The following is a 25,000-nucleotide window of genomic DNA, read 5'->3' as shown; positions in this document are numbered from 1 at the left end:
AAGCATCAATAAGGGGAGAGATGACGGCAGAAAGGAGAGCTGGATGTTTGATGCAAGGAAATGAGAGGAATACATGCAAGAGGGAAATGATAGACAGGTTTCCGGGATGAGGAGATGAAAGGCAGATGAAATGAACCTCAGGGAAAATTACAGAGAGAGATAGAGGCCTTCAGAGAGAGAGAGAGAGAGAGAGAGAGAGAGAGAGAGAGAGGGGGGGGGAATTAGTATGAATGATCGACGCATGATGGAATTGAGATGAAGGGAGATGATTAGGTAAGAGGTGATAAGCAGGACGAAGGAAGGAGATGGATAGGAGAAAGACCTTTTTCATTTACTTTTTTCTTTTTTTTTTTGTTATTGGCCCCTGTTACTTAACCCCTTGACTGACACTTGGTACACATCTCCCTAATTACCACTTTGAGATATCTTTACTTGGTCTACAGCCACATCCAATCTTTAAACTGGGGGAAAAAAAAAATTGCAAAATGTATTCTTTTTCATACTTTCTTGTAGATGCTTATAAAGACGCATTTCTTCTGGTGCTGCTAATTGTTTCGTGTAAAGTGAAGGAGTAAAAAGAAGAAAGTTTGGTGCAGATTGTGAATAGAAGGAGAAAAAAGTGCATTTGAACTGGTACCTTTAATATTTTTTTTCTTAACCTATTTATTTATTTACTTCATGCTGTCCTTGGCTCCTCTTACATAAAATAAATAAATAAATAAATAAATAAATTAAACCTTCCCTATAAATTGCGAATGAAAGGTAAAACATGAAACTGACAATCTGATCCACGTGTTCTTGGCCAGGTGGAGAAGGTGGAGGGCGGTGGACTCAGCATCCAGGGAGTGTCCTTGGCCTCCAACTGTCATGTGACCTTGTGTGTGTTCGGCGTGTTCTTCATGCTGGCTGGCGTTGTGCTCTCCTACATCAGCTACAGCGTTACTCTTGGGGTAAGTGGCGGTGGTGGTGGTAGTAGTAGCAGTAGTAGTATTAGTAGTAGTAGTAGTAGTAGTAGTAGTAGTAGTAGTAGTAGCACATAAATAGTAGCAGCATTAGCTCATAAAAAATCGTAAGGAAAAAAGTCTTAATGAATCAAAGAAGAGGAGCGGATTAAATAAGGTAAACAGACGCTCTAGGGATGAGTAGTAACAGTAGTAGTAGCAGTAGTAGTAGGAGTAATAGTAGTGGTAGTATCAGTTGCAGTAACATAGAAAAATTAGCATCAGCGCATCAAAAATCCGTAAATAAAGTTTTAATGAATCAGAATTGTGGATTAGAGAAGGAAGACAGACGCTGATGTGTGCTGTTCCTCCCTCCTTCAGGCAGACGAGGAGGGATCTGAAGGGAAGGAGAAGGGCCCTGAGGAGCATCTGGCTAGCGTGTCCCAGATGAGGATGATCGGGCCGGCCTTCCTGGTGGTGGGGTTCCTCATGGTGGGTCTCGGGATAACACTCTTCGTCCTGGCCAGAAAGGTGAGTGTGGCGTGCTTGCAAGACATCAATTGACTAAGGGTGAACGCAAAGCTGTGAGAGAATCGAGGGAATGGAGGGATACGTGACAAAAGAGGGGGACTAAACGCAAAGCTGTAAAACTGACGGAATGGAGGAATGGAATAGCGTTAGAAATGCATAGGATAGGAGTCACAGACGAAGATGCAAGGGACAGCGATAACTGGAGGAGATTCCTACATGTCGCCAGCCCCTAACTGTAGGGAAACGGCGAAAAGGAGAAGAAAAAAAAAAAAAAGAAGATGGCTATGTAACAGAAGGGGGAACTAAATGCAAAACTGTCAGCGGAAGTCGACGTAATAGAGTAAAAGAAAAAAAAAGTGGTGTTTATGTATACTTCCTTATGGCCTTGACTATACATAGGTGTTGTCTGTGTGCCTGTGTGTCTGTTGGGTCTTGCAGCGCTCCCCTGTCTTCTTTTTGTAGTAGGAAGAGTGTTTATTTTGTTGTTTATTCGTTGGTTTTTACACTAATCTCTTTATCCGTGAGAGTTCACACGTAAGTCTTCTCTTCCGGTGGTTAAAAGTACCAAACACGGCAAGCGGAGGGCTGGGAACGCCTCGTCTCCCACGGGAACCTGCGCGAGTGTAATCCCACAATTCATGACTTTTCTTGTATATTATTTCTAAATCAATACATTTCCTACATTTGGTTCCTTTCTGTGCAACAATAAACACGACCAAAGCATTTCATAATAATACTCGCAAGCTTAACTAAAATGGGAAGGGACGAATTCACTGAAAAATAGTGATAAACAAAAATTTCTGTTCTTTTTTGTAAAACAACAAACACGACCACTGAATTTCAAAATAATACTCGCAAGCTTAATTCATGGGACAGCGATAAGCAAAACATAGATAGATAGATGGATAGATATTGTATTAGATTACAGGATATACCATAACTCCAATAACTAGCATGGTCCAAAACATCTCTCATACATTGAACACATTAAAAACAACTAAAACATGAGAAACATAAAATACACAAAAAAAAAAATAATAAATAAATAAATAAATAAATAAACAAAAAAATAATAATAATAATAATGATGATGATGATAAAAATAAATAAGTAGATAAATAAATAAATAAGTAGATAAATAAATAAATAATGATTTCCTCCAACAGATCAGTCGAGACGAGAAGGCCAAGCAGCTGGTGATCTCAGAGCAACAACTGTGTGAGCTTGAGAGCAGCTTCAGTTACTCAGCCGCGTCTCCAATGCACACTGCCTACCCGGCACCTAATCAGGTAACTTTCACGCTCACCTGTGCACTTTAAACTTCCTCACACCTTCCCCTACCAACTCAATATCTGTTTTGCTTTAGTGCTCCCTTCTATACATCGTTTTCTTTAATGCATCCTGTAATATCACAAGGGAATGCAGTTTCTTATATTGTGTTTATCTCAGTGTGGCTCTTCTTATTGCTGCTGTCTTCTTATTCCTTTTTTCTTTTTTTGTATAATTCTGTATTTATGTGTAAGAGGAGGAGAAAAAAGAGAAAAGAAGTGTGAGAAGGAGTAAAGGAGGATAAGAGGAAGATGAGGAGGAAAGGAGAATGAGAGAGGAGAGAAAGGAAAATGAAAAGGAAGAGGAAGAAAATAGAATGAGAAGGAAGAGGAAGAAAGGAGAATGAGGAAGAGGAGGATTACTTAAAGGAGAAAGATGAAGAGAAGAAGAAGTAAAAGAAGGAGAGGAGAAGGAGTCAAGGGGGAAGAAAACGGAAATAAGAGAGAGAGAGAGAGAGAGAGAGAGAGAGAGAGAGAGAGAGAGAGAGAGAGAGAGAGTGTGTGTGTGTGTGTGTGTAATCGAGCACGCATTGCAGCCCTACCCGATCCTGGCGGTGCGGCGCAATTCCTGGTGGGTAGATTCCATGCCAAAGGACGCCGCCACATCAGCAGAGGCACAGGACAGCGCCGTGCAGTGTCCCTCGCCCATAGAGTGAGTGCCAGGGTTGTCTGTATCACTGCCATCACTGTCACTTTCACTATCATTATGACTGGCACTGTTTTTACTTTCGTCTGTAGGATCAAGTGTGTTATTGTTGTTTGCTTATTACCATCATTAGTATCGTTATTATTATCATTGCTGTCACTATCTTCATCATCGTCATCATTGTCACTTTCACTGTCCTTATCACTCGGATCCGTTATCACCATCATCATCACCATAATCATCATTATTATCACCATCACCATCATTATCAATGCCACTCTCATTATTAGTATTATCACACACGTCATTAAAACTTATTAGTTCCAAGATCATCACCACCACCACCACAACCACCACCGCCACCACCACCACCACCACCACCACCTTCGTGTGTTCCCTGAAAATTTCATTATAGCTTTACTCTCTCGGTAAATCAACGGGGTTAAAAATAAAGCCGCAAAAATGTAATATTAATCACGGTGAGCGCAGGAGGTAAATATTAAATCATAAGCTGCTCAGAAACACACACACACAAACCGCCTTCAAAGTACTACTCAGAAAAAAAAAACTAAAAACTACTAAAAATAAAGAAAGAAAAGAAAAAAAAATCTCACCAATAGACGAAAAAATATACATAAGCTACTTTTTACCATATTTATCACTTACGTACTTATAAAAATCGTACTTACTTTTACGTATAACATTAACACACTTTAATCAGAACAACATTCAGTAGACAATTATCAGGTCAAAACCATTAAAGGACGTGAAACATAAACTGCAACAAACGAACAGTAAAGTAGGATGATAGGAAAAAAGCAAAGGAAGACATAGCATAACTAATGATTAAAATGACGAGAGAGAGAAGTGATAACGGAAGCATAACGAAGGAGACAAGGAGACAGAGAGGAATGGCCAAGATTAGCATTAAGCGGAAAAGGGGAATATAAACTATGATGATGAAAATGATAACGAAGGGAAAACGGAAGCATAAAGAAGATAAGAAGACAGAGAAGGATGGGGAAGATTAGCATAAGGGTACAAGCAGTAACATTGAACTTTTAACCCTCTCAGTATTAAAGATAGTGTCCAGTCTTCATGAAACAATGTATTAATAGTCACAGGAGAGTAAAGAGATATTTAGAGTGCCCCAGATATACTCGTAATACAAACCACTTAAGGAAGAAAATGTTGGGATTATTCTAAGCGTATTTTCATCTCTCCCCAATTTTTTTTTATTATCATCCATTATAAAGTTAGGTTAGGTTAACACTTTCCACCCTCCCTGGCCAGTAATAAAGAAGATTAGAAAGATTTATGGGTGAGAATGACAGGTGGCAGTAGATAAGCATGTTTTATACTGGGACTGCCGTGTGTAGGCCTGATGGCTTCTTGCTAATTGCTTTTTTTTTATGTTTATGTTCTTTATAAAAGTGAATTTGACGACTTCACTTCAAAAAACAAAACTGATAATCTTGCAGTGGTGTCCAGAATAAAACTAACCTAACCTAACCTAACATCACCTGAATCATGACAACCTTGCAGTGGTATCCGGAATGAAAGAAAATAAAAAAAAAACGAACATCAATGAAACTAACTAACTTAACGTCACCTAAAATCATTGCAATCCGGAAGTGGTATCGGGATCAATACTAACCTAACCTAACATCACGTGCTATCCGGAATACTCGTAAAACTAACCTAACCTAGACTCATGGAAATCTTGCAGTGGTATTCGGAACAAAACTAAATAGATACTGTGGCTTCGGGGAAAAAATAGATAGATGTGGTGCTGGTGGAAAAAAAAAAAAGCTATATAGATGTTGTGGTAGCGGGAAAGAAACTAGATAGATATTGTTCTACCGGGAATAGAACTAGACACGTGGTATTCAGAATAGAACTAGAGGGATGATGTGGTATAGGGGAAAAAAAAAAACTAGATAGATACTGTGGTCTCTGGGATAAGAGTAAATAGACGTGGTATTCAGAATAGAACTTGACAGGTGTTGTAGTATAGGAAAAAAAAAGAAAATACATAGATATTGTGGTCTCTGGGATAAGATTAAATAGACGTGGTATTCAGAATAAAACTAGACATGTGTTGTGGTACTGAAAGGTTCAAAGTTGAGCTAAACCTGACGTGCACTTGCCACGCGACAGGGAGAGTGTGGGCGGCACACCTACGCGCATTCTCACCCCAGTGCCCCTTGAGCTCCTGCCTGACCTCTCTGATCCCATTGCGGACATCGCCTGCTTCCCCCCATCCTCCACCCAGACGTAAGTATATCCCTCCTCCTCCTCCTCCTCTTCTTCCTTCTCTTCCTCCAGCTTCAATTCCATCTTTTTTTCTTCCTGCTCGTTTTCCTCCTTCTTCACTTTTTTTTCTGGTTTTGCTTCTTCGTGTTTTATTTTTTTTTCTTTCCTTTTTTTTCTAAGTTTTCGTGTTGATGTTGTTGTTGCATTTCATCTTCGTCGTCGTCGTCTTCTTTTTTCTTCCACCTCCTCCTCTTCCTCCTCTTGTTTCCTGTTTCTTTCTTTTTTTTCCCCTTCGTTTTCCTTATTCATTTTTTTTTTTTTTTGCAAAGTCTCATTTCCATCATCCTTTATTTTTTCTTTTCACATTTCCTTGTCCGCACTCAATTTTGCCTCGTCTCTCTCTCTCTCTCTCTCTCTCTCTCTCTCTCTCTCTCTCTCTCTCTCTCTCTCTCTCTCTCTCTCTCTTCCCATATTTTTCTCTCCGTCCTTGCTCTAAATATTTCTTCCTTCCTCTTCTCCACTATTTTTCTCTTCCGTCCAGTTTTCTTTCACTCTTCTCCCTCTCCTTCTCCTCTTCCTCCTTCTCTTCCATCTATTATCGTGTCTTTCTTAATTTCCTCCGCCTGCTATCTATCTTTCCTCGCAGCACCTTCCTCCATCTTTTCTTCCTCCTATCTCTTTCTCCCTCTCATTTTTTTCTTCCCTGCCCCAAATTCATTCTCTCTCTCTCTCTCTCTCTCTCTCTCTCTCTCTCTCTCTCTCTCTCTCTCTCTCTCTCTCTCTCTCTCTCTCTCTCAAAAATACCTCCTTCACCTCACGCTCACTCCATCCTTTCTTCCAGTACCCCCTCCTCCCTCTCATGTCTTCTTGTACCCCTCTCCCTCCTCCTCCTCCTCCTCCCTCTTTCCTCTTCCTCTCCTCCCCCTCCTTTCTTCTTTTCTTAAAGCACTTTGTAATGTTTCATAAATAACAAAAATGCTTTTCATATGAACCGCCGCAAGAAATGAGTTCTTTTTTCACTCACACACACTGATGTTATTTTTTACGGCCCCCAAAACACACACACACACACACACACACACACACACACACTAGATAACACTCTTACATGTCTTAATAGCAACTCAAATGATTCCTCATGCTTACAGATGATAAACTAGAAGAATAAGTTTTAAGAAAGAGTACATTTTAGAAAACGGAGGTAGTAAAAAAAAAAAAAGAGAGAGAGGGAGAGAAAAATAAATAAAAACACAAATTCGGTGGTTTATTCTAAAGTCACACTCAGTAGATAAGAAGGCATTAGCGTCCCTCCTCCAGTAGTGGTGTGAAGTAGCTCCCTGCTTTACACGTCCAGGCTCCTTCAACGACACGATCTTCCCTCACATGCACCTTTCTAATAGCACTGGCATTCTTGTTTTTGTGCTTCTGGTTCATCATTATTATTCTCATTACCTGTTTTAATATTTTCTGATCTTTGTCTGTTCTTTTATCTGGTTTTCTGTCTGTCTGGCTGTCTGGCTGGCTGGCTATCTTTTTTCTATCTCTGTTTCTCTCTTCAACCACCACCACGCCCTCTCACACCTTCCTCTGCGCCTTCAGGGGATTCTCGCCGGACGCACAGTCACCACCACCCTCCAGAGACGACGGAGACATGGACAAAGAGGCAAACCTGATGGAGGTGCGCAGTGACATCCCCACTTTGTTCACGGCTGCGCAGGAGATACGCCCGAGCTCTACGTTATCCCGAATACCCAGTGGAGAAGCCGCACCCCCGCGCCTCACAAACGGCCAGGACATGCGTGGCGGAATGCTCAAGCCCTCCAGCGCCGCGCAGAGCCGCTCCCATGGTGTGTCAGTGCCTTCCTCCGCCGGGCAGATCCCCTCTATTCAGGTGAGGTAGGGAGGGAGGGAGTACAGAGAGAGATGTGATTGTCGTAACTCTTACACCGGGATTCTGAAACGCTTCTATCTCTCACCACCACTATTTTCAAAGGCCACAGTGATGATTAGCCGGGTTCTCAAGAGTGTTTCTCCTGTTTATAATGTAGAAATATTGTTAACATGTCACTAGAACCGCTAAAAAAGACCATTAAAAACCCAGTGTAACTTCAACTAGAGCCTTTTTGAAAGTGTGAAGTCGAGGTGTGAAGCAAAAGTGTTTCAGAGTATGGTGCTTTATGACCCCGTTGTTGTGGCGATGTTAACACAGTCAGTCGTTTATACATCTGTTTCGTTTTCTGGAATAAGCATTGAGGGAAGGAAGAAAAGGGATAGACTGGAAGGAATTTGAGGGAAGGGAAAGGGAGGGAAGAAAAAAAACTGTTGGAAATTAGAGAATAGAAAGAAAGAAAGAGACGGAATAGAATGGAAGGAAAAGGAAGGAAAATCAAGGAGAGAAGGGAAGTGGAGCATTGCTGTGTAATGAATGGTGCAGTGAGAGAGAGAGAGAGAGAAAGGAAGACAGGGAGAGAAAGAAGGAAGAAAGGAAGGAAGCACAGGAAGTGGAAAAAATGCATAAGGGGATTAAGTGAATACATACAAGTGAGAGAGAAAAAGAGAAGAGAAGGAAGGGGTGAAGAGACGTATTCAAGTGAGTGAGTGAGTGAGGAAGTAAATGAAAGACTGGGTGAGCAAATGAGTGAGTAAATGAGTAAAAGAGTGAGTGAGTGAGTGAGTGAGTGAGTCAGTGAGTCAGTGAGTCAGTGAGTCAGTGAGTGAGTGCGTGAGTGAGTGAGTGAGTAAATGAGCAAGTGAGTGAGTAAATGAGTATCACATGAAGGGATCGTGAAATACTTAATGTTCAGTGGTAATGATGGTAACCATGATAATAATAATAATAATAATAATAATAATAATAATAATAATAATAATAATAATAATAATAATAATAATAACAGAAAAAAAGACTACTTAATCCCTTCCCTTAAAACACCAATTACTTTTCATCTTTTAAGTAATCAATAATACCATTCCTTCAATCCACCCTTACAAAGATAGATAAACAGATAGATAGATAGATTGCTAGATAGAAAATTTATTGACCATCGACAAGTATACAATTAAGAATATAACTAAACTCATTTTGATCCAGTACACAATAACTGTACGATTAAAACTGTACAACAAAATATTTTCAAACACATCCCCTTCAGCACCTGCCTCTGCCCCTCCCACAGGTCACCGCCGCCACCCCTGTGTTGCCGCCGCTCCCCCGCCTCTCCCGCCACCACTCCTCCAGGCCGGACAGCCGCCCCACCACCGCGGACTCCAGATAATCCACGCAACCTGAGGACGAACTCTCCCCAAGGTGTTGATCCTCCTCCCACGCGCACTGACTTCGTGGTGAAAATACTCACTCAAAAAAGAAAAAATATAAGTTTCGTTTGGTTGTTACCGAGCGAGAATACACGGGAATATATACAGGAATATTCTTTGATGATTCTAAACCTGTGCAATGAAACCCGATTACGTTTCACGATCCCACAAAATGCGCAGATTACGTAATGAAATGTAATTCGTCACCTCACCTGTGCGCATAGTGAACAGGTGCGCAGGGACAAATACAAAGGGCATTATGATGATGTTCCCACGTGCGGGTTGTCATGCCAGTGAGGGCTGCGAAGGGCGTGTTGAGGTCAGAACACTGCCCGCAGTGATCTTTAGGACGAACAGACATAACAAATAGATATGAATGATACATATTAGTGTAGTTAATATTTCTCCCCCTATCCCTCCTCGAACTCTCACTCCTACTCTTGTTCTTACTCCTACTCCTTTAGTCAGGATAAAGCCTTATGAGAAAAGAAGTGTCTATATACATATATATTTATAAAAGTTATGATTGTAATATTATATACAGGGTGTCGATGTCAAACACACACACACACACACACACACACACACACACACACACACACACACACACACACACACACACACACATATATATATATATATATATATATATATATATATATATATATATATATATATATATATATATATATATATAACAAACACACACACACACACACACACACACACACACACACACACAGTAATAAGTGTTATAGTAGATGTCATGGCGCTGGATCGCCTCGTTATGTCATGCCCTCTTTTCCCAAATTTTCCGCTCCCATGCTTCCTCAAGAGTTCCTCACTGTAAGGGAGTTTCGCTCCCTTATATCCCTCTTCCCCCTTCCCTATCAGTGGCCAGTCGTTGCCTAGATCACCCCCTTCCTCCTCCTCCTCCTCCTCCTCCTCACTTCTAACATACATCAAAGAATTATTTCCCTTTGACAGAACGTTCGCTATTTCCTTCAATTTTCCCCATTAAAAAATTTTCCATGTTATGAAAAAACGAAGTCAACGGAAACACACACACACACACACACACACACACACACACACACACACACACACACACACACACACTTTCCCATTCTCTAATCATTAACGCCAACGCAATTTACAGCTCATTCATATAACTTGTAATTTACGACGGCCGCTAGAACAGAGACAGCAGAAACACGCTCCTCCTCCACCACGTTACCACAGAACTAGTGACGAAGGGCCAGACGTGCAGGTACATGATGGGAAAGATCGTGGATGTAAATCGAGTAACCCGCTGCAATCACTCGTATTGAATTTGTGTTTTTCCCTGTCTTCAAAGCTCCCACTGCGTCTTTCCCTCATTCTTCAAAGTTCTCACTGTTTAGATTAATTCAGTTCTTTAATTTCATTGCTTATTCCTTCATTGTATAGATCATGAGTTCAAAAAGCATCATATTTTTTTTTACCCAGAAATTAATAGTCAATCTGTGAAAATTAGTAGAAGATTTTTTCCACAATACCGCTGTAAGGATCTTCAAGCGTGTTTTGGTGACTGTAGCGATAGTTTGATCTGGATTCTGTGTCAGCAACGGAAAAAAAAAAAACACTCTTGAAATCCACACTATTCACCTCTGTGACCTTGACAATAATACATTACATCGCTTTTCAAAAATATTACTTCACTCACTCCTCGTAATTACACTTATGGGAAACTCAAAACGCAACGGAAGTGAGTGCGCTTTGCTAGCAAACTACTGACCACGCGTTAGGAATAGCGTAGCAAGATAAGAGATTTTATATTCTGTACCGTGCAGGGGCCAATATATAGTTAGAGAAACTTTACGGCTCTGATATCCCATAGAAAGCAAATTTTGGACCCTAATACTATATAGAGGGAAAGTAGAGCAGTAAATGGACTCTAGTACTATGTAGAGGGCGAGACAAGCGACCACATTCTCAAACGCTTCAGCATCATATCTCGACCACTTTCAACAGCCACCAGTGTTAAATTATTAGGGTTTTCAAGTGTTTTTTTTTCTGATTCCAGATAGTCTGATAAGTATTCTGCACCAACAATGGGAAAAACACTTATGAGAACCCGGCTAATCGTCTTTGTGGCCTTTGAAAACAGTCCTTATGAGAGAACAACGCGTTTTAAAATACTGATCGGTGCGTAAATGAAAGTTATTTGAGTCCATCCTTTCATTAGTGTCTTTTGGTTTTCTTTGAGCCGTTATTAAACGTTAACGCTTCTATTTTATTCCACAGAACAAAAATTACGGTACTATGAGATTTAGTACAGAGATTTTCTTCCCTACTCACCCCTTCATGCACTATACCATTCGAACAGCATGATTGCCAACCACTCTAGCATTTTTGAGGGGTTGGGTTAGGTTAGGTTGAGTTAACCAAGGAGGAACATAATTACATGAACCGTATTGAACACCATCTTGTACTTACTGAGACGTTTCGATATGTTATCACCACTGATTTAACCCTCTGACTGCTAATGATATTTTTGCTACTTCATTTGAGTAACTGTAGTTGAATTCAGAGCCAAAATAGAGCAACAGGAGGCAAGAGATTTGAGGTGCTCCATCACTCATTCCTTTCACTGCTATTGGTGTCTTTTGCAATCATACTCAAACCTTGCAGCATATTTTCTTCTTCTACAGCCACCTCCAAACATTGTACTGGCTAAAAATTCCAAAACCGATTTTTTTTTTATGATCTTTTTTTTGTAGGTGTTTGTAAAGACTCTGTACATTAACTCTAGTGCTGTAAATTGTTGCATATTGTGGTGAAAAACTTAAGAATAAATGAATGAATATGCTCGTATCAAAATGTCGAACAGAAACAGGATCTCATTCATTACGCCTCTCATGATTCTATTCTAGTTAAAATATGGTTCTCCAGGTACGTCTCCATCATTGTGAATCGACTTGATCTAACCTAACCTAATCTAACTTTACCTTGCTGTACCCATCACTAACGCAGCTCGGGTACTTGGTGTCCACGCGATCCCATATCTCGTCTGTGTGATGTCAGTATAGGGAAATGCCGGAGAGATTCGACACATTTTTGTATATACGGCAATATCTTGAGTTTACAGTAAAGGCCGGAACACACACACACACACACACACACACACTCATACATGTAGTGCCTATGTATACCTGTCTGGAAGTGATGAGTTACAGGTACAAGCATCAAGACACCTGGACCACCACCACCTCACCTTCAATCGCGGTGCCCCCACCAGGTGCGATAAAGAGAAGGGGGCGTCGCACCCTATACAGCCCTCAGTCGATCATCCTCATCCCCACGCCTCCCTGCTGCCCACCCACGCCCACACACAAGCTAAAGGTGCTGGTGGCGTCAGGAGGCGTGGGGACGTGTTGACGTGGGCAGGCAAGGTCACGACTCACGACTCACGACTCACGACCACTACTTCACGAACTTCCTTCATATCTCACAGGGCATATGTTAGTGTGCCAATCATTCACATCCTCATCCAGTGTAGTGTTTTGCAAGGATAATAAAGAAATATACAAGTGAAGGAGTGCTGATTCATCCTTATGGTCAACGAACTGCCACACACTGCAGCCAAAATTGACCATCTGGTGGTGGGTTCCTCTAGTGTTGTGGTTTATGTATAGACACGAGACACGCATAGTACTGTACGTTTTATTTTATCTTATTTCTTTATTTATTTTAGAGAGGAGAATTTAGTAAAGTGTTGAATGGTCTGGTATGTCGGTTAATTGATAAGTATATCTAGGCTGAAGTATAGAAAGCATGGAGCAAATCCCTGTGCCAATTCATTTTTGTTCATCCCATTGGAATGGAGGATAATCTGGCTCAATTCATACACTAAAATGTGGTATTCGTATATGAAACACAAACACATTCCCTGTCTTATTTATGTAGGGTATTCTTGCTACATGTTTACAGGCTATGTTCATTGCCAGGTACAAAGCACATTCAGCATAGGTGGTCACATGGCAAATACGCGCACACACACACACATAAAGACGTGCTTTACGTGTATGCCTTGCGTGCTTCCAAGGCAGAGCTTAGAACTGGCCACAGACACTGTTGTACGAGGGGGTCTCCGTCACGCCGCCGAAGCCTTTCCTCGGGGTCCTGTTCCAGCTGATGGTCTCACCCTCCTTATCATGATCGTCGGCGCAGTTGAAGGCGCGCTCGGCCTTAGCGGCGACACTGTCGGAGGAAGTCGGGACGCCGATGGGTTTGGCGGAGAGTTGGAAGAGCGTGAGCCAGCCGTTCAAACCCTCGCCTTGGTCCACACTGTTGTAGAGGAAGCGTGCGCTACGGGTCTGTCCCGATTGAGCAATGCCTCCTGCGGGGATCACCAAGCCTTTGGTCTGCGGAAAAACAGCGGTGATGTGATGACACGGGCATGATGCCCCGACACGCCCTCCGGGCATAAGGGGAAGCTCTATCGTCGGCAATGTGTTGCAACTAAACAGGAAATTACTGTAGCTCTCGTCATTCTTTTCTTTCTACATACATGAGAAAGAAAGGAAATCTCAAGCTTATTTTCATTGTAATCATGTCTACTGTATAAACTGACTACTAGCGCAGGACGTGAGCGTGCGTGCGCGCGAGTATACCTGATAATTGTAGTGTGATTGGAGGAGCTCGCCATTAATGTAGTGACTGATGATGCCCGTGCTGGACTCCCAGGAGTGGAGGGCGTGGTACCACTCTCCCTTCCTGATGGGCGGGAAGGAGCTGACTCGAGTCTCCACGCCTTTGATGGTAATCTTCCAGAACTGGTGCCTGCCTCCTTCCTTTGACTCCAGCTGCACATCCAAGAGCTCCGTACCGGTATAGGGATCCGCTGCGTCGATAGTAAAGATATTTGTCCTTACACAGAAATGTAGAGACGCATACTGTCATGCATCTACGTTAAGATATAAAGATATTGATCGATGGACATAACCAAGATGTTCCTAGTCATAAGTAAGGCACCAGAACCGATACGAGGTACCTCTTGGCACTACTGTTGGAGAAAGCACCTTCAGAACGTGGGGGGAGCAGCTTTAGTCAGAGGGAGGCCATGCATTCAGCTAGCAATGTGTGTGAGGCAGTGAGCGGCGTGACAGCATTTGCCGCTCGTGTTTGTTCACTAGCTCACTTAAGTCTACCCTCCTGTTGCCTTCTCTCCGCCGGTGCAAGTCAATACTCACTGGCGTAGTTGAACATAGTGTTGGTGGTGGCGGTGTCTCGCAAGTTGAACCAGTAGTGAATGGTGAAGCTGGAGAGGTTAGGAATGTACGTGTCGTACTCCACTACCTGCACACGTTTTCTCTCATTCTGCTCGAAGTTCAGCTGTAAGCGGCGATGGTGTAATATGGCAGTGTTAACGCCGAGTCACATGTAGGTAAAGGTAAAATACAAAATATAATAAACTAAATTTTTGACTCTCCTATTTCCTGTTTTTTTTTTTTTTCCTTCGCAGTGATGCTAAGTCAAAGTAATTTTCCTAATATTCAAGCATAATACTTCAAATAAACAAAACAGACATACAGGACTGAAGTATAGCAGGGAGGCTCAGAGATGATTCTCCAAGTAATTTTGGACCTGCCGCCTAAGTGTTTCCTTTAGGGCTTGGCATCTTTAGTAGCCTTTTATTTTTTTCCCCTTTTACTGGTCATTGTTGCCCTTGTCCGGAGCCTTTCTTACATGAAAAAACAAGACACGTACCCTTCCGACGCACTAAGCTAATTGCAACCCCCTTATCAATATACCTTGATGAGAGGGGCGTCAACCGGACAGACTGGTGGTCTTGGCGGGATGGGGGGGTAGGGGGGACTTCTTCCCTGAGCACCCTGGAGGCAGCAGACCGCCGCCAGAAGCACCACCGCCACAGCACGTGAAGGTCCCAGCGCCATCGCCACAAGAAGGGAAGTGTGCGGCGCCAGCACCTGACCGGGAATTTAAAGCCCTGGAGTCGGAAATCCCTTAGTGGTCGGAAGTGAACGGTACCGAAGAAGTATTTTCCACTCTTTTTATTCCGATTCAAAATGTGTTCCCTTTAATCCTCTCGTATACTAAACTTTATATTAAGAAGCATATAGTATTAGGATTCATACTTTTCTCACATGACGAAAATTAGGATTAGTACCAATGGTGATTTATTCTGAGCTTTACTCGTCAGGATGAGCTCCGGATAAACTAATTAATAATCTGCTTCACATGTACTCCAGTTCAGAAATTTCCCCAAGATACTAAAACACCTGTGATGCCTGAAATAATTCTTCCCCAGATAACACCAAACACAAACACTTCAGTACAGCGTCTCTCTCACTCCTTCCTACATTTGTTTTCCTTGTTTGTGAACCTGTGTGCACTTTTCATTCTTATTTCTTGCGATATTTCCTGTTTGGCTACGTGATAAAGGCTTGGGTCAGCGTGAGGTACTTTGAAGAATAGTGACAGACTGGTACTATTATAACGACTACCAGAGAATCACACTTACGACAATAGATAGATAAATAGATAGATAGATAGATAGATAGATAATTTATTGATAAGAGGGAGTTGTACATTTATGGATATAATTCTACTCATTTACTCCAATTTACGTGACTAACCTAACCTAAACAAATTACAACAAAAAATTTCCTAAGCATCCAAAATAAAGGTATAAGCTGTATAAAAATCAGTAAAACACTAACTAGCAAACAGATAAAACAAAACATATGAAGAGCAAAGTAAATGCATACGTAAAAAATAAAAACGTAAACTTTTCAAAAACTACTGAAACAGGTAAAAAGAGACATTTATAAAACAAAACACACACACACACACACACACACACACACACACACACACACACACACACTTTGGCTTCCATGACAAGTTGCAATTAGTACGTGTTTACTTTATATACTAAAAAGAAAAAGACAAATAGAAGAAATGAGACAAAAATTAGAAACACACACATGAGAACGAAAGACACCGAGGTTCATGGAGGTTGATTCAAAGACCATCTCGTGAACCAGGAGAGCCAAATATAGAACCAGGAAAAGAAATATGATGTTTCCAGTTAACATCTAACCCGTTTCAACATTTTTCTTTCTTTCTTTCTTTCTTGCTTTTTCATTATCTCTTTCTCATTCCATATTTTTATTTTCCTTCTTTTTGTTTTGTCTTTATAATCGTAACCCATTCCTACATTCCTAGTATCCCTGATTATTTTCCTATATACTTCCCACTCTCTCTCTCTTTCCAAACACTTCCAATCAGCGCCCGGCTAGCTCAGTCGGTAGAGCACGAGACTCTTAATCTCGGGGTCGTGGGTTCGAGCCCCACGTTGGGCGGGACGTCAGCATTTCTTTTTCCGTATAACTTTAATAACAGCAGGTAACTAACAAGGTCTCACCTCACTTGTCCTGAACATCAATCCTTGCCTCTCCACCTTCCTACATCTGTCCATGCGAAAGTAACCAATTAATTAACTCGGACCTTCTACGCCAAATGCAATGGATGGAAAATAAGTGTGTTTCTCAACAACAACAACAACAGCAGACGATTCTCGGTCTCTTTTTTTTATCTTTCTTTTCCTTTCTTTCCTGCATTTGTTTTTCCTCTTGGGTCTTCCTCCCCTGAGCATAAACAAAAGTATAGAAAACAACAAGAGCAACAGCAACAGTAAAAAAAGCAACAGCAACAACAATATCAACAACAACAGCAACAGTAACAACAACAACAACAACAACAGTAACAACAACAACAACAACAACAACAACAACAACAACAATACAAAAAGAAAAAAAAAGCCACAAAAAATGAAAGAAAACACCTTAATCAGCTTATTGATAAAAAAAAAAGTGTGCTTGTGTGCTTGTGTGTGTGTGTGTGTGTGTGTGTGTGTGTGTGAGGGATTACCCACACAAACAATACTGACGGGGAAACACGCACTTACCTTACGTCGATACTGTGTTCATGACGACGGCGATGGTGGTGGTGGTGGTGGTGGTAGCAGTGGTATTGTTGGTGGTGGTGGTGGTTGTATAATAAACACCCACAAACACGCACATAAAACACACGCCCCACACCTACACGCCCTTACACAACGCACACACCCACGCATACACAAATACATGATACTGTAAAACTCTCCTCTTTATGTTCAGGAAGAGGAGGAGGAGATACTTATTAAAACCAGGTGTAGTTTTCTTTACTTCTACACTTAATTGTAATGGGCAGATATGTGTGTGTGTGTGTGCGTCACGTTTTGGTTGTGGTGGCGTGGTGAGTGGGCGTGGTGAGTGTGCATGAATTCCTTGAGATGCTTCTATTATGTACACTCTCTCTCTCTCTCTCTCTCTCTCTCTCTCTCTCTCTCTCTCTCTCTCTCTCTTTTATTCATCTTTATCTAATTAAGCAATTATCAACACTCATAACACTTTTCGTTTTATTTTCCTATTTTCTCAGGTGTTATTTCTTCATTTCCTTTGTTTACTTCTTATTTTAGTGACTCTCTTTACACTGTGATAACTATTTCAACATTTCAACTTCTCTCTTTTCTCTTTTTACAGTGGTGGTTTCGTTATTTTTCACTTCTTTATTATCTTCATTGTTACATTTTATAATTTTCATTGTTAACTATCATAACAAGTCATATATTTTACCATTATTTCGAAACTTATTACGATTTCTCTCTCTTTGTCATTTTTATAGTTTTTCTTTTTTTCAGTTTTATCAGGTTATGTTTTTTTTAGTAGCGCTCCCCCAACACAATGCAAAACTAACACCACGCATACGATAATAGTTGTGTTTTTCCTCGGTAAGTCTCTCTCTCTCTCTCTCTCTCTCTCTCTCTCTCGCAACACTCACTGATATTTTCGTAAGTAACACTCACAAATACTTTTTTTTTAGGTATCGTTCAACATTAATGCATTTTCTAACGCACCGTTCACTAATAAACTATCTACCAACCCTTCTTAACAACCTTTTTCACAACGTATAATTATTCTCAAGACCGAAAGAAGGAAACACGAATACTTTTATCTCTGTTCCCAGCAAGAGTCTCGCTGGGCATAGCAATACACTGTCGAAACACTGGCATGCAATGTTTCCTTCTTTTCAGCAACACTCAACACACGTCACTTTTCATTTCATTGATTAGATTTACTTCTTTTCTTCTTTCCTCCCTTCCTGACGGCACACACACACACACACACACACACACACAGTTATCACATCTGTTTTCAGTGTGTGTGTCTGTGTGTGTGTGTGTGTGTTCTTCTCCATTTCATAATATTTTCATATTTCCTTTTCTTTTCCTTTTTTCCATCTCTCTTTTTTCTCTGTAAAAGTAAAACAAAAATAACATTAGATTATATATTTGAAGCATTGCGAGAATAGTATTTAGCTTTAAGAGAAGATAGACAGGTTTATGGATGGGGATAATAGATGGAAATAGGTAGGTATATTTCATACTGGGACTGCCACGTGTAAGCCTGGTCGCTTCTTGCAGCTTCCCTTATTTCTTATGTTCTTATGTTCTTATGTATGAGAAAGATGATGTGAGTAGAATTATGATAAATATTAAGGTACACACATGAGAAAGAAAAAAACTGATCAAAAACAAAGTAGACGGATTATAAATAAAGACATGAGGAAGAACACTCAACAAGGGGAAGATATTTTCACTAAAAATAGATTAAGGAGTCAAGTTTAATGACACAAGTGGAAACAAGGGGATTTCAACAGCTACACACCTTTAAGTTCTGCAGTGTATTCATCGTTGGCCTGCAAGTGAGGCCTCAAGGCGCGTCCACACGGATGTCCAAACACGCGCTTGCAACAAGTAAACAACACATTAGCGAACAAACTGCTAATGTGTGTGAACTGTGGCGTCCAGAAGAAATTGACAGCACTGGTTGCGAAGATGTACGTAACACTGGTATAGTCGAGACAGTGCAGACGCTTAGAGACGATGCTCGAGCAGGCTTTCGGAACACACGAGCAACACATTACCGGAACAAGTCATTAGCCTGTAAACTGTTGCGATCAGATAATATTAGCAGCACTGGTTGGGGGGATGTTGGCAGCACTGGTGTGGACGAAGCAGCATTACTGATCATGTTTGCATACAGGTGTTTAAATACTATGTAAACTTGCCGGAAAACATGCTACCAGAAGTGTTCATAGATGGTGGAGGGCACATGTGGGCGCCAGCATCACGTCACCGCTGCTGTAGACACGGCCGTAACATTACAAAGCCATACTTTCCAGTGACCATCTAAATACTCTTTCCTGCATGCATTAAACGTGTTGAAAGCTGCGTTCACTACAGGCGTTTGAGCACCTGAGTGGACGCGCCCTAAACTACTCTTGTAACCTCGTCGCTGATTGGACTGTGGCTTTTGTAACTTAGATAAGGATAGCTATGCAGATGTTTTTATCTTGCTTGTAACCTAATATCTCTGTCTCCCCCTCAGAAAAGACGCTCGCCTCTTGCTCCATATATTCCTTACCGACGTGTCACTTACTCCTCTATCTCTCCTTCCCCTCCCACGCCCTCCACCACCACCACCACCACCACGTCCTCCACACCCAATTACTTTTTAACTAGAATTTCTGTGACTACCACCTACGATGTCCCCCTCTCCTCCTCTAGCCTTCCCCTCTCTTCCTCCTTCCTTCCTTCCACCATACTCTCCCCCTCCACCACCTCCCCTCTCCCTCTTCCCTACCCCTCCACCACAACAACTCCTACTCCTCCACCACCCCTAATTACTTTATAACTAGTATTTTTGCTATTATCTCCTCATGTATTTAATGCTGCGCTACAATTCTGGATATTTATTAATGGCAATTAGAGAGAGAGAGAGAGAGAGAGAGAGAGAAGGGGTGGGGGGTTGGTGATGGAGGTGGTCTTGGTGAGATGGATGGAACAATTGTGACAGGTTAAGTTGGCAGAGGCTCAAGGTTTAGTTTTGAGAGGGTTTGACCAGTTACAGGAAAACAACAGCCTTCTTCAGGTAGGAGGTGACACGTCGCTACTGGATATATGCAACAGGTTTGGCTCGGATACCATTGCTGTTTATATTATATTGTTTGCCCATTTAACAGCGGCAATTCTAACCTGTTTCATGGAATGGATCCTTTCAGTTTGAGTATTTTCAGTCCCATATATGGACCGGAAATATACTATCACCCAGCCAGCGAGAAATTTTAACTCGTTTTTGCCGGGAGCAGCAAACCCACCCACTTCAAGTAATGTCGCCAATTGTTTGTTTACGGGGGGCGGTGTGTGTTCGTACGTGCGTGTCAACACCTATGCGCCTGCGCGAAATAGATCACACTGATTGGATATTTTGAGTGGAGACAGTGCCACGGACCAATAAAAACAAACTTAATTAATTCCTCCAATGATATCACTTTATTTCGTCAGGAAAGGAAAATACGGCCTGAATTTGAATCAGTCTGAAGAAAATGTCTGTGTGTGCTGGATGTACTTCTCATTATGTGCGAGTACTGCCAAATTTTGCAAAAATATCCAAGTTTCCCTGATTTCGTTACGTGAATACAGTGTTGTGCCGCGAGTGTGAAGAGTGTGAGGTGCCTTAGCGACTGTAACTTGAGAGAAAGCGGCCAGAAGGGGAAAGTGAAGACTAATGAAATGCATCCCCGTCAGGACAGTAATGCTTTTTTTTTTTTTTTTTTTTGGTTAGGTTTGGTTAAATTTAGTATAGCACCTAAAAGTCCCGTGGCGTGAGATAGTGGAACATTCCGTAGCGAGTGACACAAGTGGGTAAATGTGAACAACGACGCAGATTGTTGTGCGTGTTTGTGAGGACGAAAATATATTTTTCTGGATGATTTCGACGTGCTTTGAATTAAACTGTCACTCGATTTTGCCGCAAATCATCAGTTTTGCGAGTGGGATGAGAGAGAAGCTAAAAAAAAAAATTTGCCGTGCAAATGGTCAGCAGATTCGCTAAAGACATGGAAATCTGCCAGAGGCAAATATTTTCGTCTGCCATCGTTAGTGGCAAAATTCTTAATAGTTATTTTTTTTTATTTCAGGCGATGCTTCCAGTCGTGCAGTGCCTCCATTTTATTTTTGCAAGATTTTCCACTGGCTACTGCCACGCCCCTAGTTCTCCACAGGGCTGAGACTCATTGCGTTTTTTTTTTTTTTTTCTCACCGCACGGTAGGATGTACTACTTGAGGAGGGTGTCATGAAGGCAGGACTTAACAAGTCTTTTTTTTTCCCCCCCGCACGGTCTTGTGGTTCTTCAGAAATAGTGAACAGCATGTGAAGATGACAGCAGGGATAACAGGACACTGTTTCGCCAAAGATGAACCACTGTTGTCGCATGACAAAGCCCTCCTGAAGACCCACACACCACTGTATTCCAGAACACTCACCGCCAGCTGGTGCATGGTAAGTCTCCACCGCGCCGCGGCAATCGGCCGCTGTGTGAATGTTCTTATTATTCCAGAGAGAGAGAGAGAGAGAGAGAGAGAGGGGGTCTACAATAGGGAAATCTTCAAAAAATTATAGTTTCTGATATTATTAGCCCGTTTTTCTTTTATATCAAAGAAAATTAATATAACGCTAACTTATGTATTTATGAAATTTGCTTCTAAAATTTTCTTGAATTTTAATTTCTTTGAAATTTTGCTGATGAATACGCAGAGGTGTAGTAATGCTAAAAGTTTGAATAGATTTTCTCAAACGTATGAGAGAAAGAGCATGTATATTATTACTATTATCTAATTATTATTATTATTATTATTATTATTATTATTATTATTATTATTATTATTATTGTTATTATTATTATTATTATTATTATTGTATGTGTACAGCGACAAGAGAAAATAGATATAAAGTAATGTTCATTTTCTCTCTCTCTCTCTCTCTCTCTCTCTCTCTCTCTCTCTCTCTCTCTCTCTGGAGATCCTCTTATTTCATAAATCCAGCGTAAGATGGAGGTGCTACTCTTTTTCTTTGTTTTTTTTTTTGTTTTTTTTGTTGGCTGCGATAGTTATTTTTACTCTGGCTAGTGTTTTACAGGTTGTTGTTGTTGTTGTTGTTGTTGTCGTCTTATCTTGATCTTTATTATTTGTATTATCACTACTACTATTGCTACCACTGCTGTTGGCTACTACTACTACTACTACTGTTGGCTACTACTACTACTACTACTACTACTACTACGGCTCATCCTCCTACTCCTACTCCGCCTCGTCCTCCTGCTTCTCCTCCTCCTCCTCCTCCTCCTCCTCCTCCTCCTCCTCCTCCTACTACTACTACTACTACTACTACTACTACTACTACTACTACTACCAGCACCACCACCACCACCACCACCACCAGCAGCAGAAGTGTACATAATATTATTGCCGCACACTAAAGCCTCAGTACTTGCTAATCCTCACTGTAACATGCAGTAATTTGCCTTGCACGAATTAATATTTCCTCATGAGAACAAATTCGTAGCCTCTGAAATTCTGAAACCAACTGCATCTACTACAGCCCTTGACTGGTAACCCTCGTGTGTCTCCTTGCTTGTCTTCAGATAGCCTAGTTTGTTGCAACCTTGTGAGAGATGAAAGGCTTGTTACTGTTGTTTGGTCTTTTGTGTTGATTTGTGGTGGTGGTGATGGCAGTTGTGTTGTGGTATCAGTAGTAGTTGATGTTGCTGTTTTTGTTGGTGGTGGTGGTGGTTGTGGTGATGGTGGTGGTGTCTAATAAAAAGAAAAGGAAATCCGCTTTAAGGAAAACAGGAAGGAAAACGTAAAGGCAACACAGTTTTTTAGGTGTGTCATTTTATTTCTAAGAAAAAACAAAAAACGTGCTTTTCTCGTATGAGCCACCACCCAAACAGGACAAAAATGTACATGAAAAATAAGAGAAGGAAAACAACAAAATGATAAATAATAAAAAGAGAATATAAATGTCCACTTTGCATGTAAACTTCTCCATGGTAACGCAAGCTTCCGTGAGAAGGAGTCCCCAGCCCTCTCTCTGTGTGTGTGTGTGTGTGTGTGTGTGTGTCATGTCCTGTGTGTTGCAGGGAGGGAGAGTGGTGGTGGTGGTGGTAGTAGTAGTAGTAGTAGTAGTAGTAGTAGTAGTAGTAGTAGTAGCAGCAGCAGCAGTAACAATAATAACCGATAATATTGAATATTGATGCTAATAATAATAATAATAATAATAATAATAATAATAATAATAATAATAATAATAAAATAAAAATTATAATAACAATGATGATGATAATTATAAATTTATTATTATTTATAATAAATTATTAATTTATACCACCTCTCTCTCTCTCTCTCTCTCTCTCTCTCTCTCTCTCTCTCTCTCTCTCTCTCTCTCTCTCTCTCTCTCTTACTACTACTACTACTACTACAACCGCTAATAACAATACCATCTATGAAAAGCATCAGCGAATGGTTCTGTTGTGCAGTTACTGCTGATAATAATAATAACAATAGTAATAATGATAATAATAATAATAATAATAATAATAAGTATAGCTGTGTGGTAAACAATAAAACAATTTCAGTGGCTTACAGAATAACACAACGGGGGATTGGAATGCCTGGAATGGAACAGTGATAATCCGGAATGACAAATGGGAATCGTAATGCGCAATTGATGGAGAACACACAACATTATGAGATAGTCTCCATGACGACCATTACGTAGTTGGGTAGTTATGCAATATGTAGTGATGAAATGATATGGAAAAAAAAAATGAATACTGCAATAATTAAGTGAATTTTTTATGAGTGCGTAGAGTTGATTTATATGTGTACACACACACACACACACACAGAGAGAGAGAGAGAGAGAGAGAGAGAGAGAGAGAGAGAGAGAGAGAGAGAGAGAGAGAATTATGATCACGAATATAATGCATACAGTCAACTCAGAAACAATCAAAACACACACACACACACACACACACACACACACACGAACAAACAAACAAACAAACATACAGACACACGAACACATGACAATAAAAACCCAGTCAGAGAGAGAAAAAAAATAAATAAATGAAAGTGAGAGAGAGAGGGAGAGAAGCAGAGACAGTCACGAACGAGATAAATGATTGAGTAACGAAGCAGTAGAATATAATCAGAGAGAGAGAGAGAGAGAGAGAGATTGGGGAGGAGGGAGGCGGTGGCTAGAGAGAGAGAGAGGCGGGGAGGGAGGGAGCCGTAAGGTCGGTAGGTTCGGGGGAGTCTCAATCTCGCGTCCCTGGTTCAGTTGCGGCTGATACTGGCCGGGGAAAGGACGTGTTGTGCGTGGTGCGTTACGTTCCCGCCCGCCTCCCTCTCTTTACCGACCCGCGGGATTACTCTCTTGTGGATTTACCTGTGTTTTCCCCGCCAAAGGTGAGACAGAAGGCCCCCTCAGCGCCCCCTCGACTTCCCCAAACTCACGCACCTGTCCCCCTTCTCAAGCCTCCGTTCTCCTTCAGGTAAACGTGTGTGTCTCTCCGCCACAAGAAAGTTTGGTAAAAGATCAAAGTGATGGGGAAGTTCGTGGCGTGTCCCTGTGTGTGTTTGTTTGTATGTACGTGTGTAGTAGGTAGGCGTGTGGTTGGCATTACTTCCTTTGGCAATTGTGATAGTGTGGCGCGGTGGTAGTAGTGGTGGTGGTGGCTGCGGCCTCGAGGTCTCCACCTTCACCACCTGCCTGGGGTCTGCCTGTCAGTGGCGGCGGTGGTGGTGGCGGCGGCGGCGGCGGGCCTGCTCGTGCCTGGTCTGGTCTGGTGTCTGGGTGACGACCTCCACCCCACCGCCCGCCCAGACCGAAGGAAATTAGGATGGAGGAGGAGTAGGAGGGAGAAGTTTGGGGTACTGGTAGGACTGCTGACGAAGGCGCAGAACAGGCGTACGTGTGAGGACGTTGCCTAAAGTGCTTTTGTATGTAGATGAGAGACAGCGGTAGAGA

The 25,000-nt window shown here is 41.5% G+C and overlaps 2 protein-coding genes and 1 long non-coding RNA gene across 4 annotated transcripts in view; 2 read left to right on the top strand and 1 right to left on the bottom strand.

Annotated features, from left to right (window-relative positions):
• Positions 1-9,127, top strand: part of LOC135115854 (uncharacterized) — a 41,647-nt gene extending 32,520 nt beyond the window's left edge. For both annotated transcript variants that reach the window (XM_064032876.1, XM_064032874.1), the window contains exons 3-9: positions 807-950; positions 1,323-1,472; positions 2,639-2,761; positions 3,337-3,452; positions 5,607-5,723; positions 7,302-7,593; positions 8,879-9,127. In XM_064032876.1, coding sequence (XP_063888946.1) covers positions 807-950; positions 1,323-1,472; positions 2,639-2,761; positions 3,337-3,452; positions 5,607-5,723; positions 7,302-7,593; positions 8,879-8,977 — 1,041 coding nt within the window. In that variant the 3' untranslated portion in view covers positions 8,978-9,127. The remainder of the gene's footprint in view (positions 1-806; positions 951-1,322; positions 1,473-2,638; positions 2,762-3,336; positions 3,453-5,606; positions 5,724-7,301; positions 7,594-8,878) is intronic.
• Positions 9,128-12,942: 3,815 nt separating this feature from the next.
• Positions 12,943-14,981, bottom strand: LOC135115853 (pentraxin-related protein PTX3-like). Its single transcript, XM_064032873.1, has 4 exons — positions 14,813-14,981; positions 14,252-14,393; positions 13,673-13,902; positions 12,943-13,423 (listed from the first exon to the last, which is right to left on the bottom strand). Exons 1-4 carry the CDS (start codon positions 14,954-14,956, stop codon positions 13,112-13,114), a joined length of 828 nt encoding a protein of 275 aa, XP_063888943.1. The 5' UTR covers positions 14,957-14,981; the 3' UTR covers positions 12,943-13,111.
• A 5,527-nt stretch (positions 14,982-20,508) lies between these two features.
• LOC135116105 (uncharacterized) overlaps positions 20,509-25,000 on the top strand; it is a 41,643-nt gene continuing 37,151 nt past the window's right edge. Inside the window, exons 1-2 of the long non-coding RNA XR_010276160.1 lie at positions 20,509-20,546; positions 21,108-21,469. This is a non-coding gene — a long non-coding RNA (uncharacterized LOC135116105). The remainder of the gene's footprint in view (positions 20,547-21,107; positions 21,470-25,000) is intronic.

This window comes from Scylla paramamosain, chromosome 30 (genome assembly GCF_035594125.1).
Source record: "Scylla paramamosain isolate STU-SP2022 chromosome 30, ASM3559412v1, whole genome shotgun sequence".
Lineage (NCBI taxonomy): Eukaryota > Metazoa > Arthropoda > Malacostraca > Decapoda > Portunidae > Scylla > Scylla paramamosain.
This window is presented reverse-complemented; position numbering and strand designations above follow the sequence as displayed.

What these genes read in the sequence shown, in the direction of transcription:
- LOC135115853 (XM_064032873.1), bottom strand. Translation starts at nt 14,956, where the DNA reads ATGGCGCTGGGACCTTCACGTGCTGTGGCGGTGGTGCTTCTGGCGGCG. An exon ending in TTGACGCCCCTCTCATCAAG is followed by an intron (nt 14,394 to 14,812) that starts GTATATTGATAA and finishes CGCCGCTTACAG; the next exon opens with CTGAACTTCGAGCAGAATGA. An exon ending in CACTATGTTCAACTACGCCA is followed by an intron (nt 13,903 to 14,251) that starts GTGAGTATTGAC and finishes CTATCGACGCAG; the next exon opens with CGGATCCCTATACCGGTACG.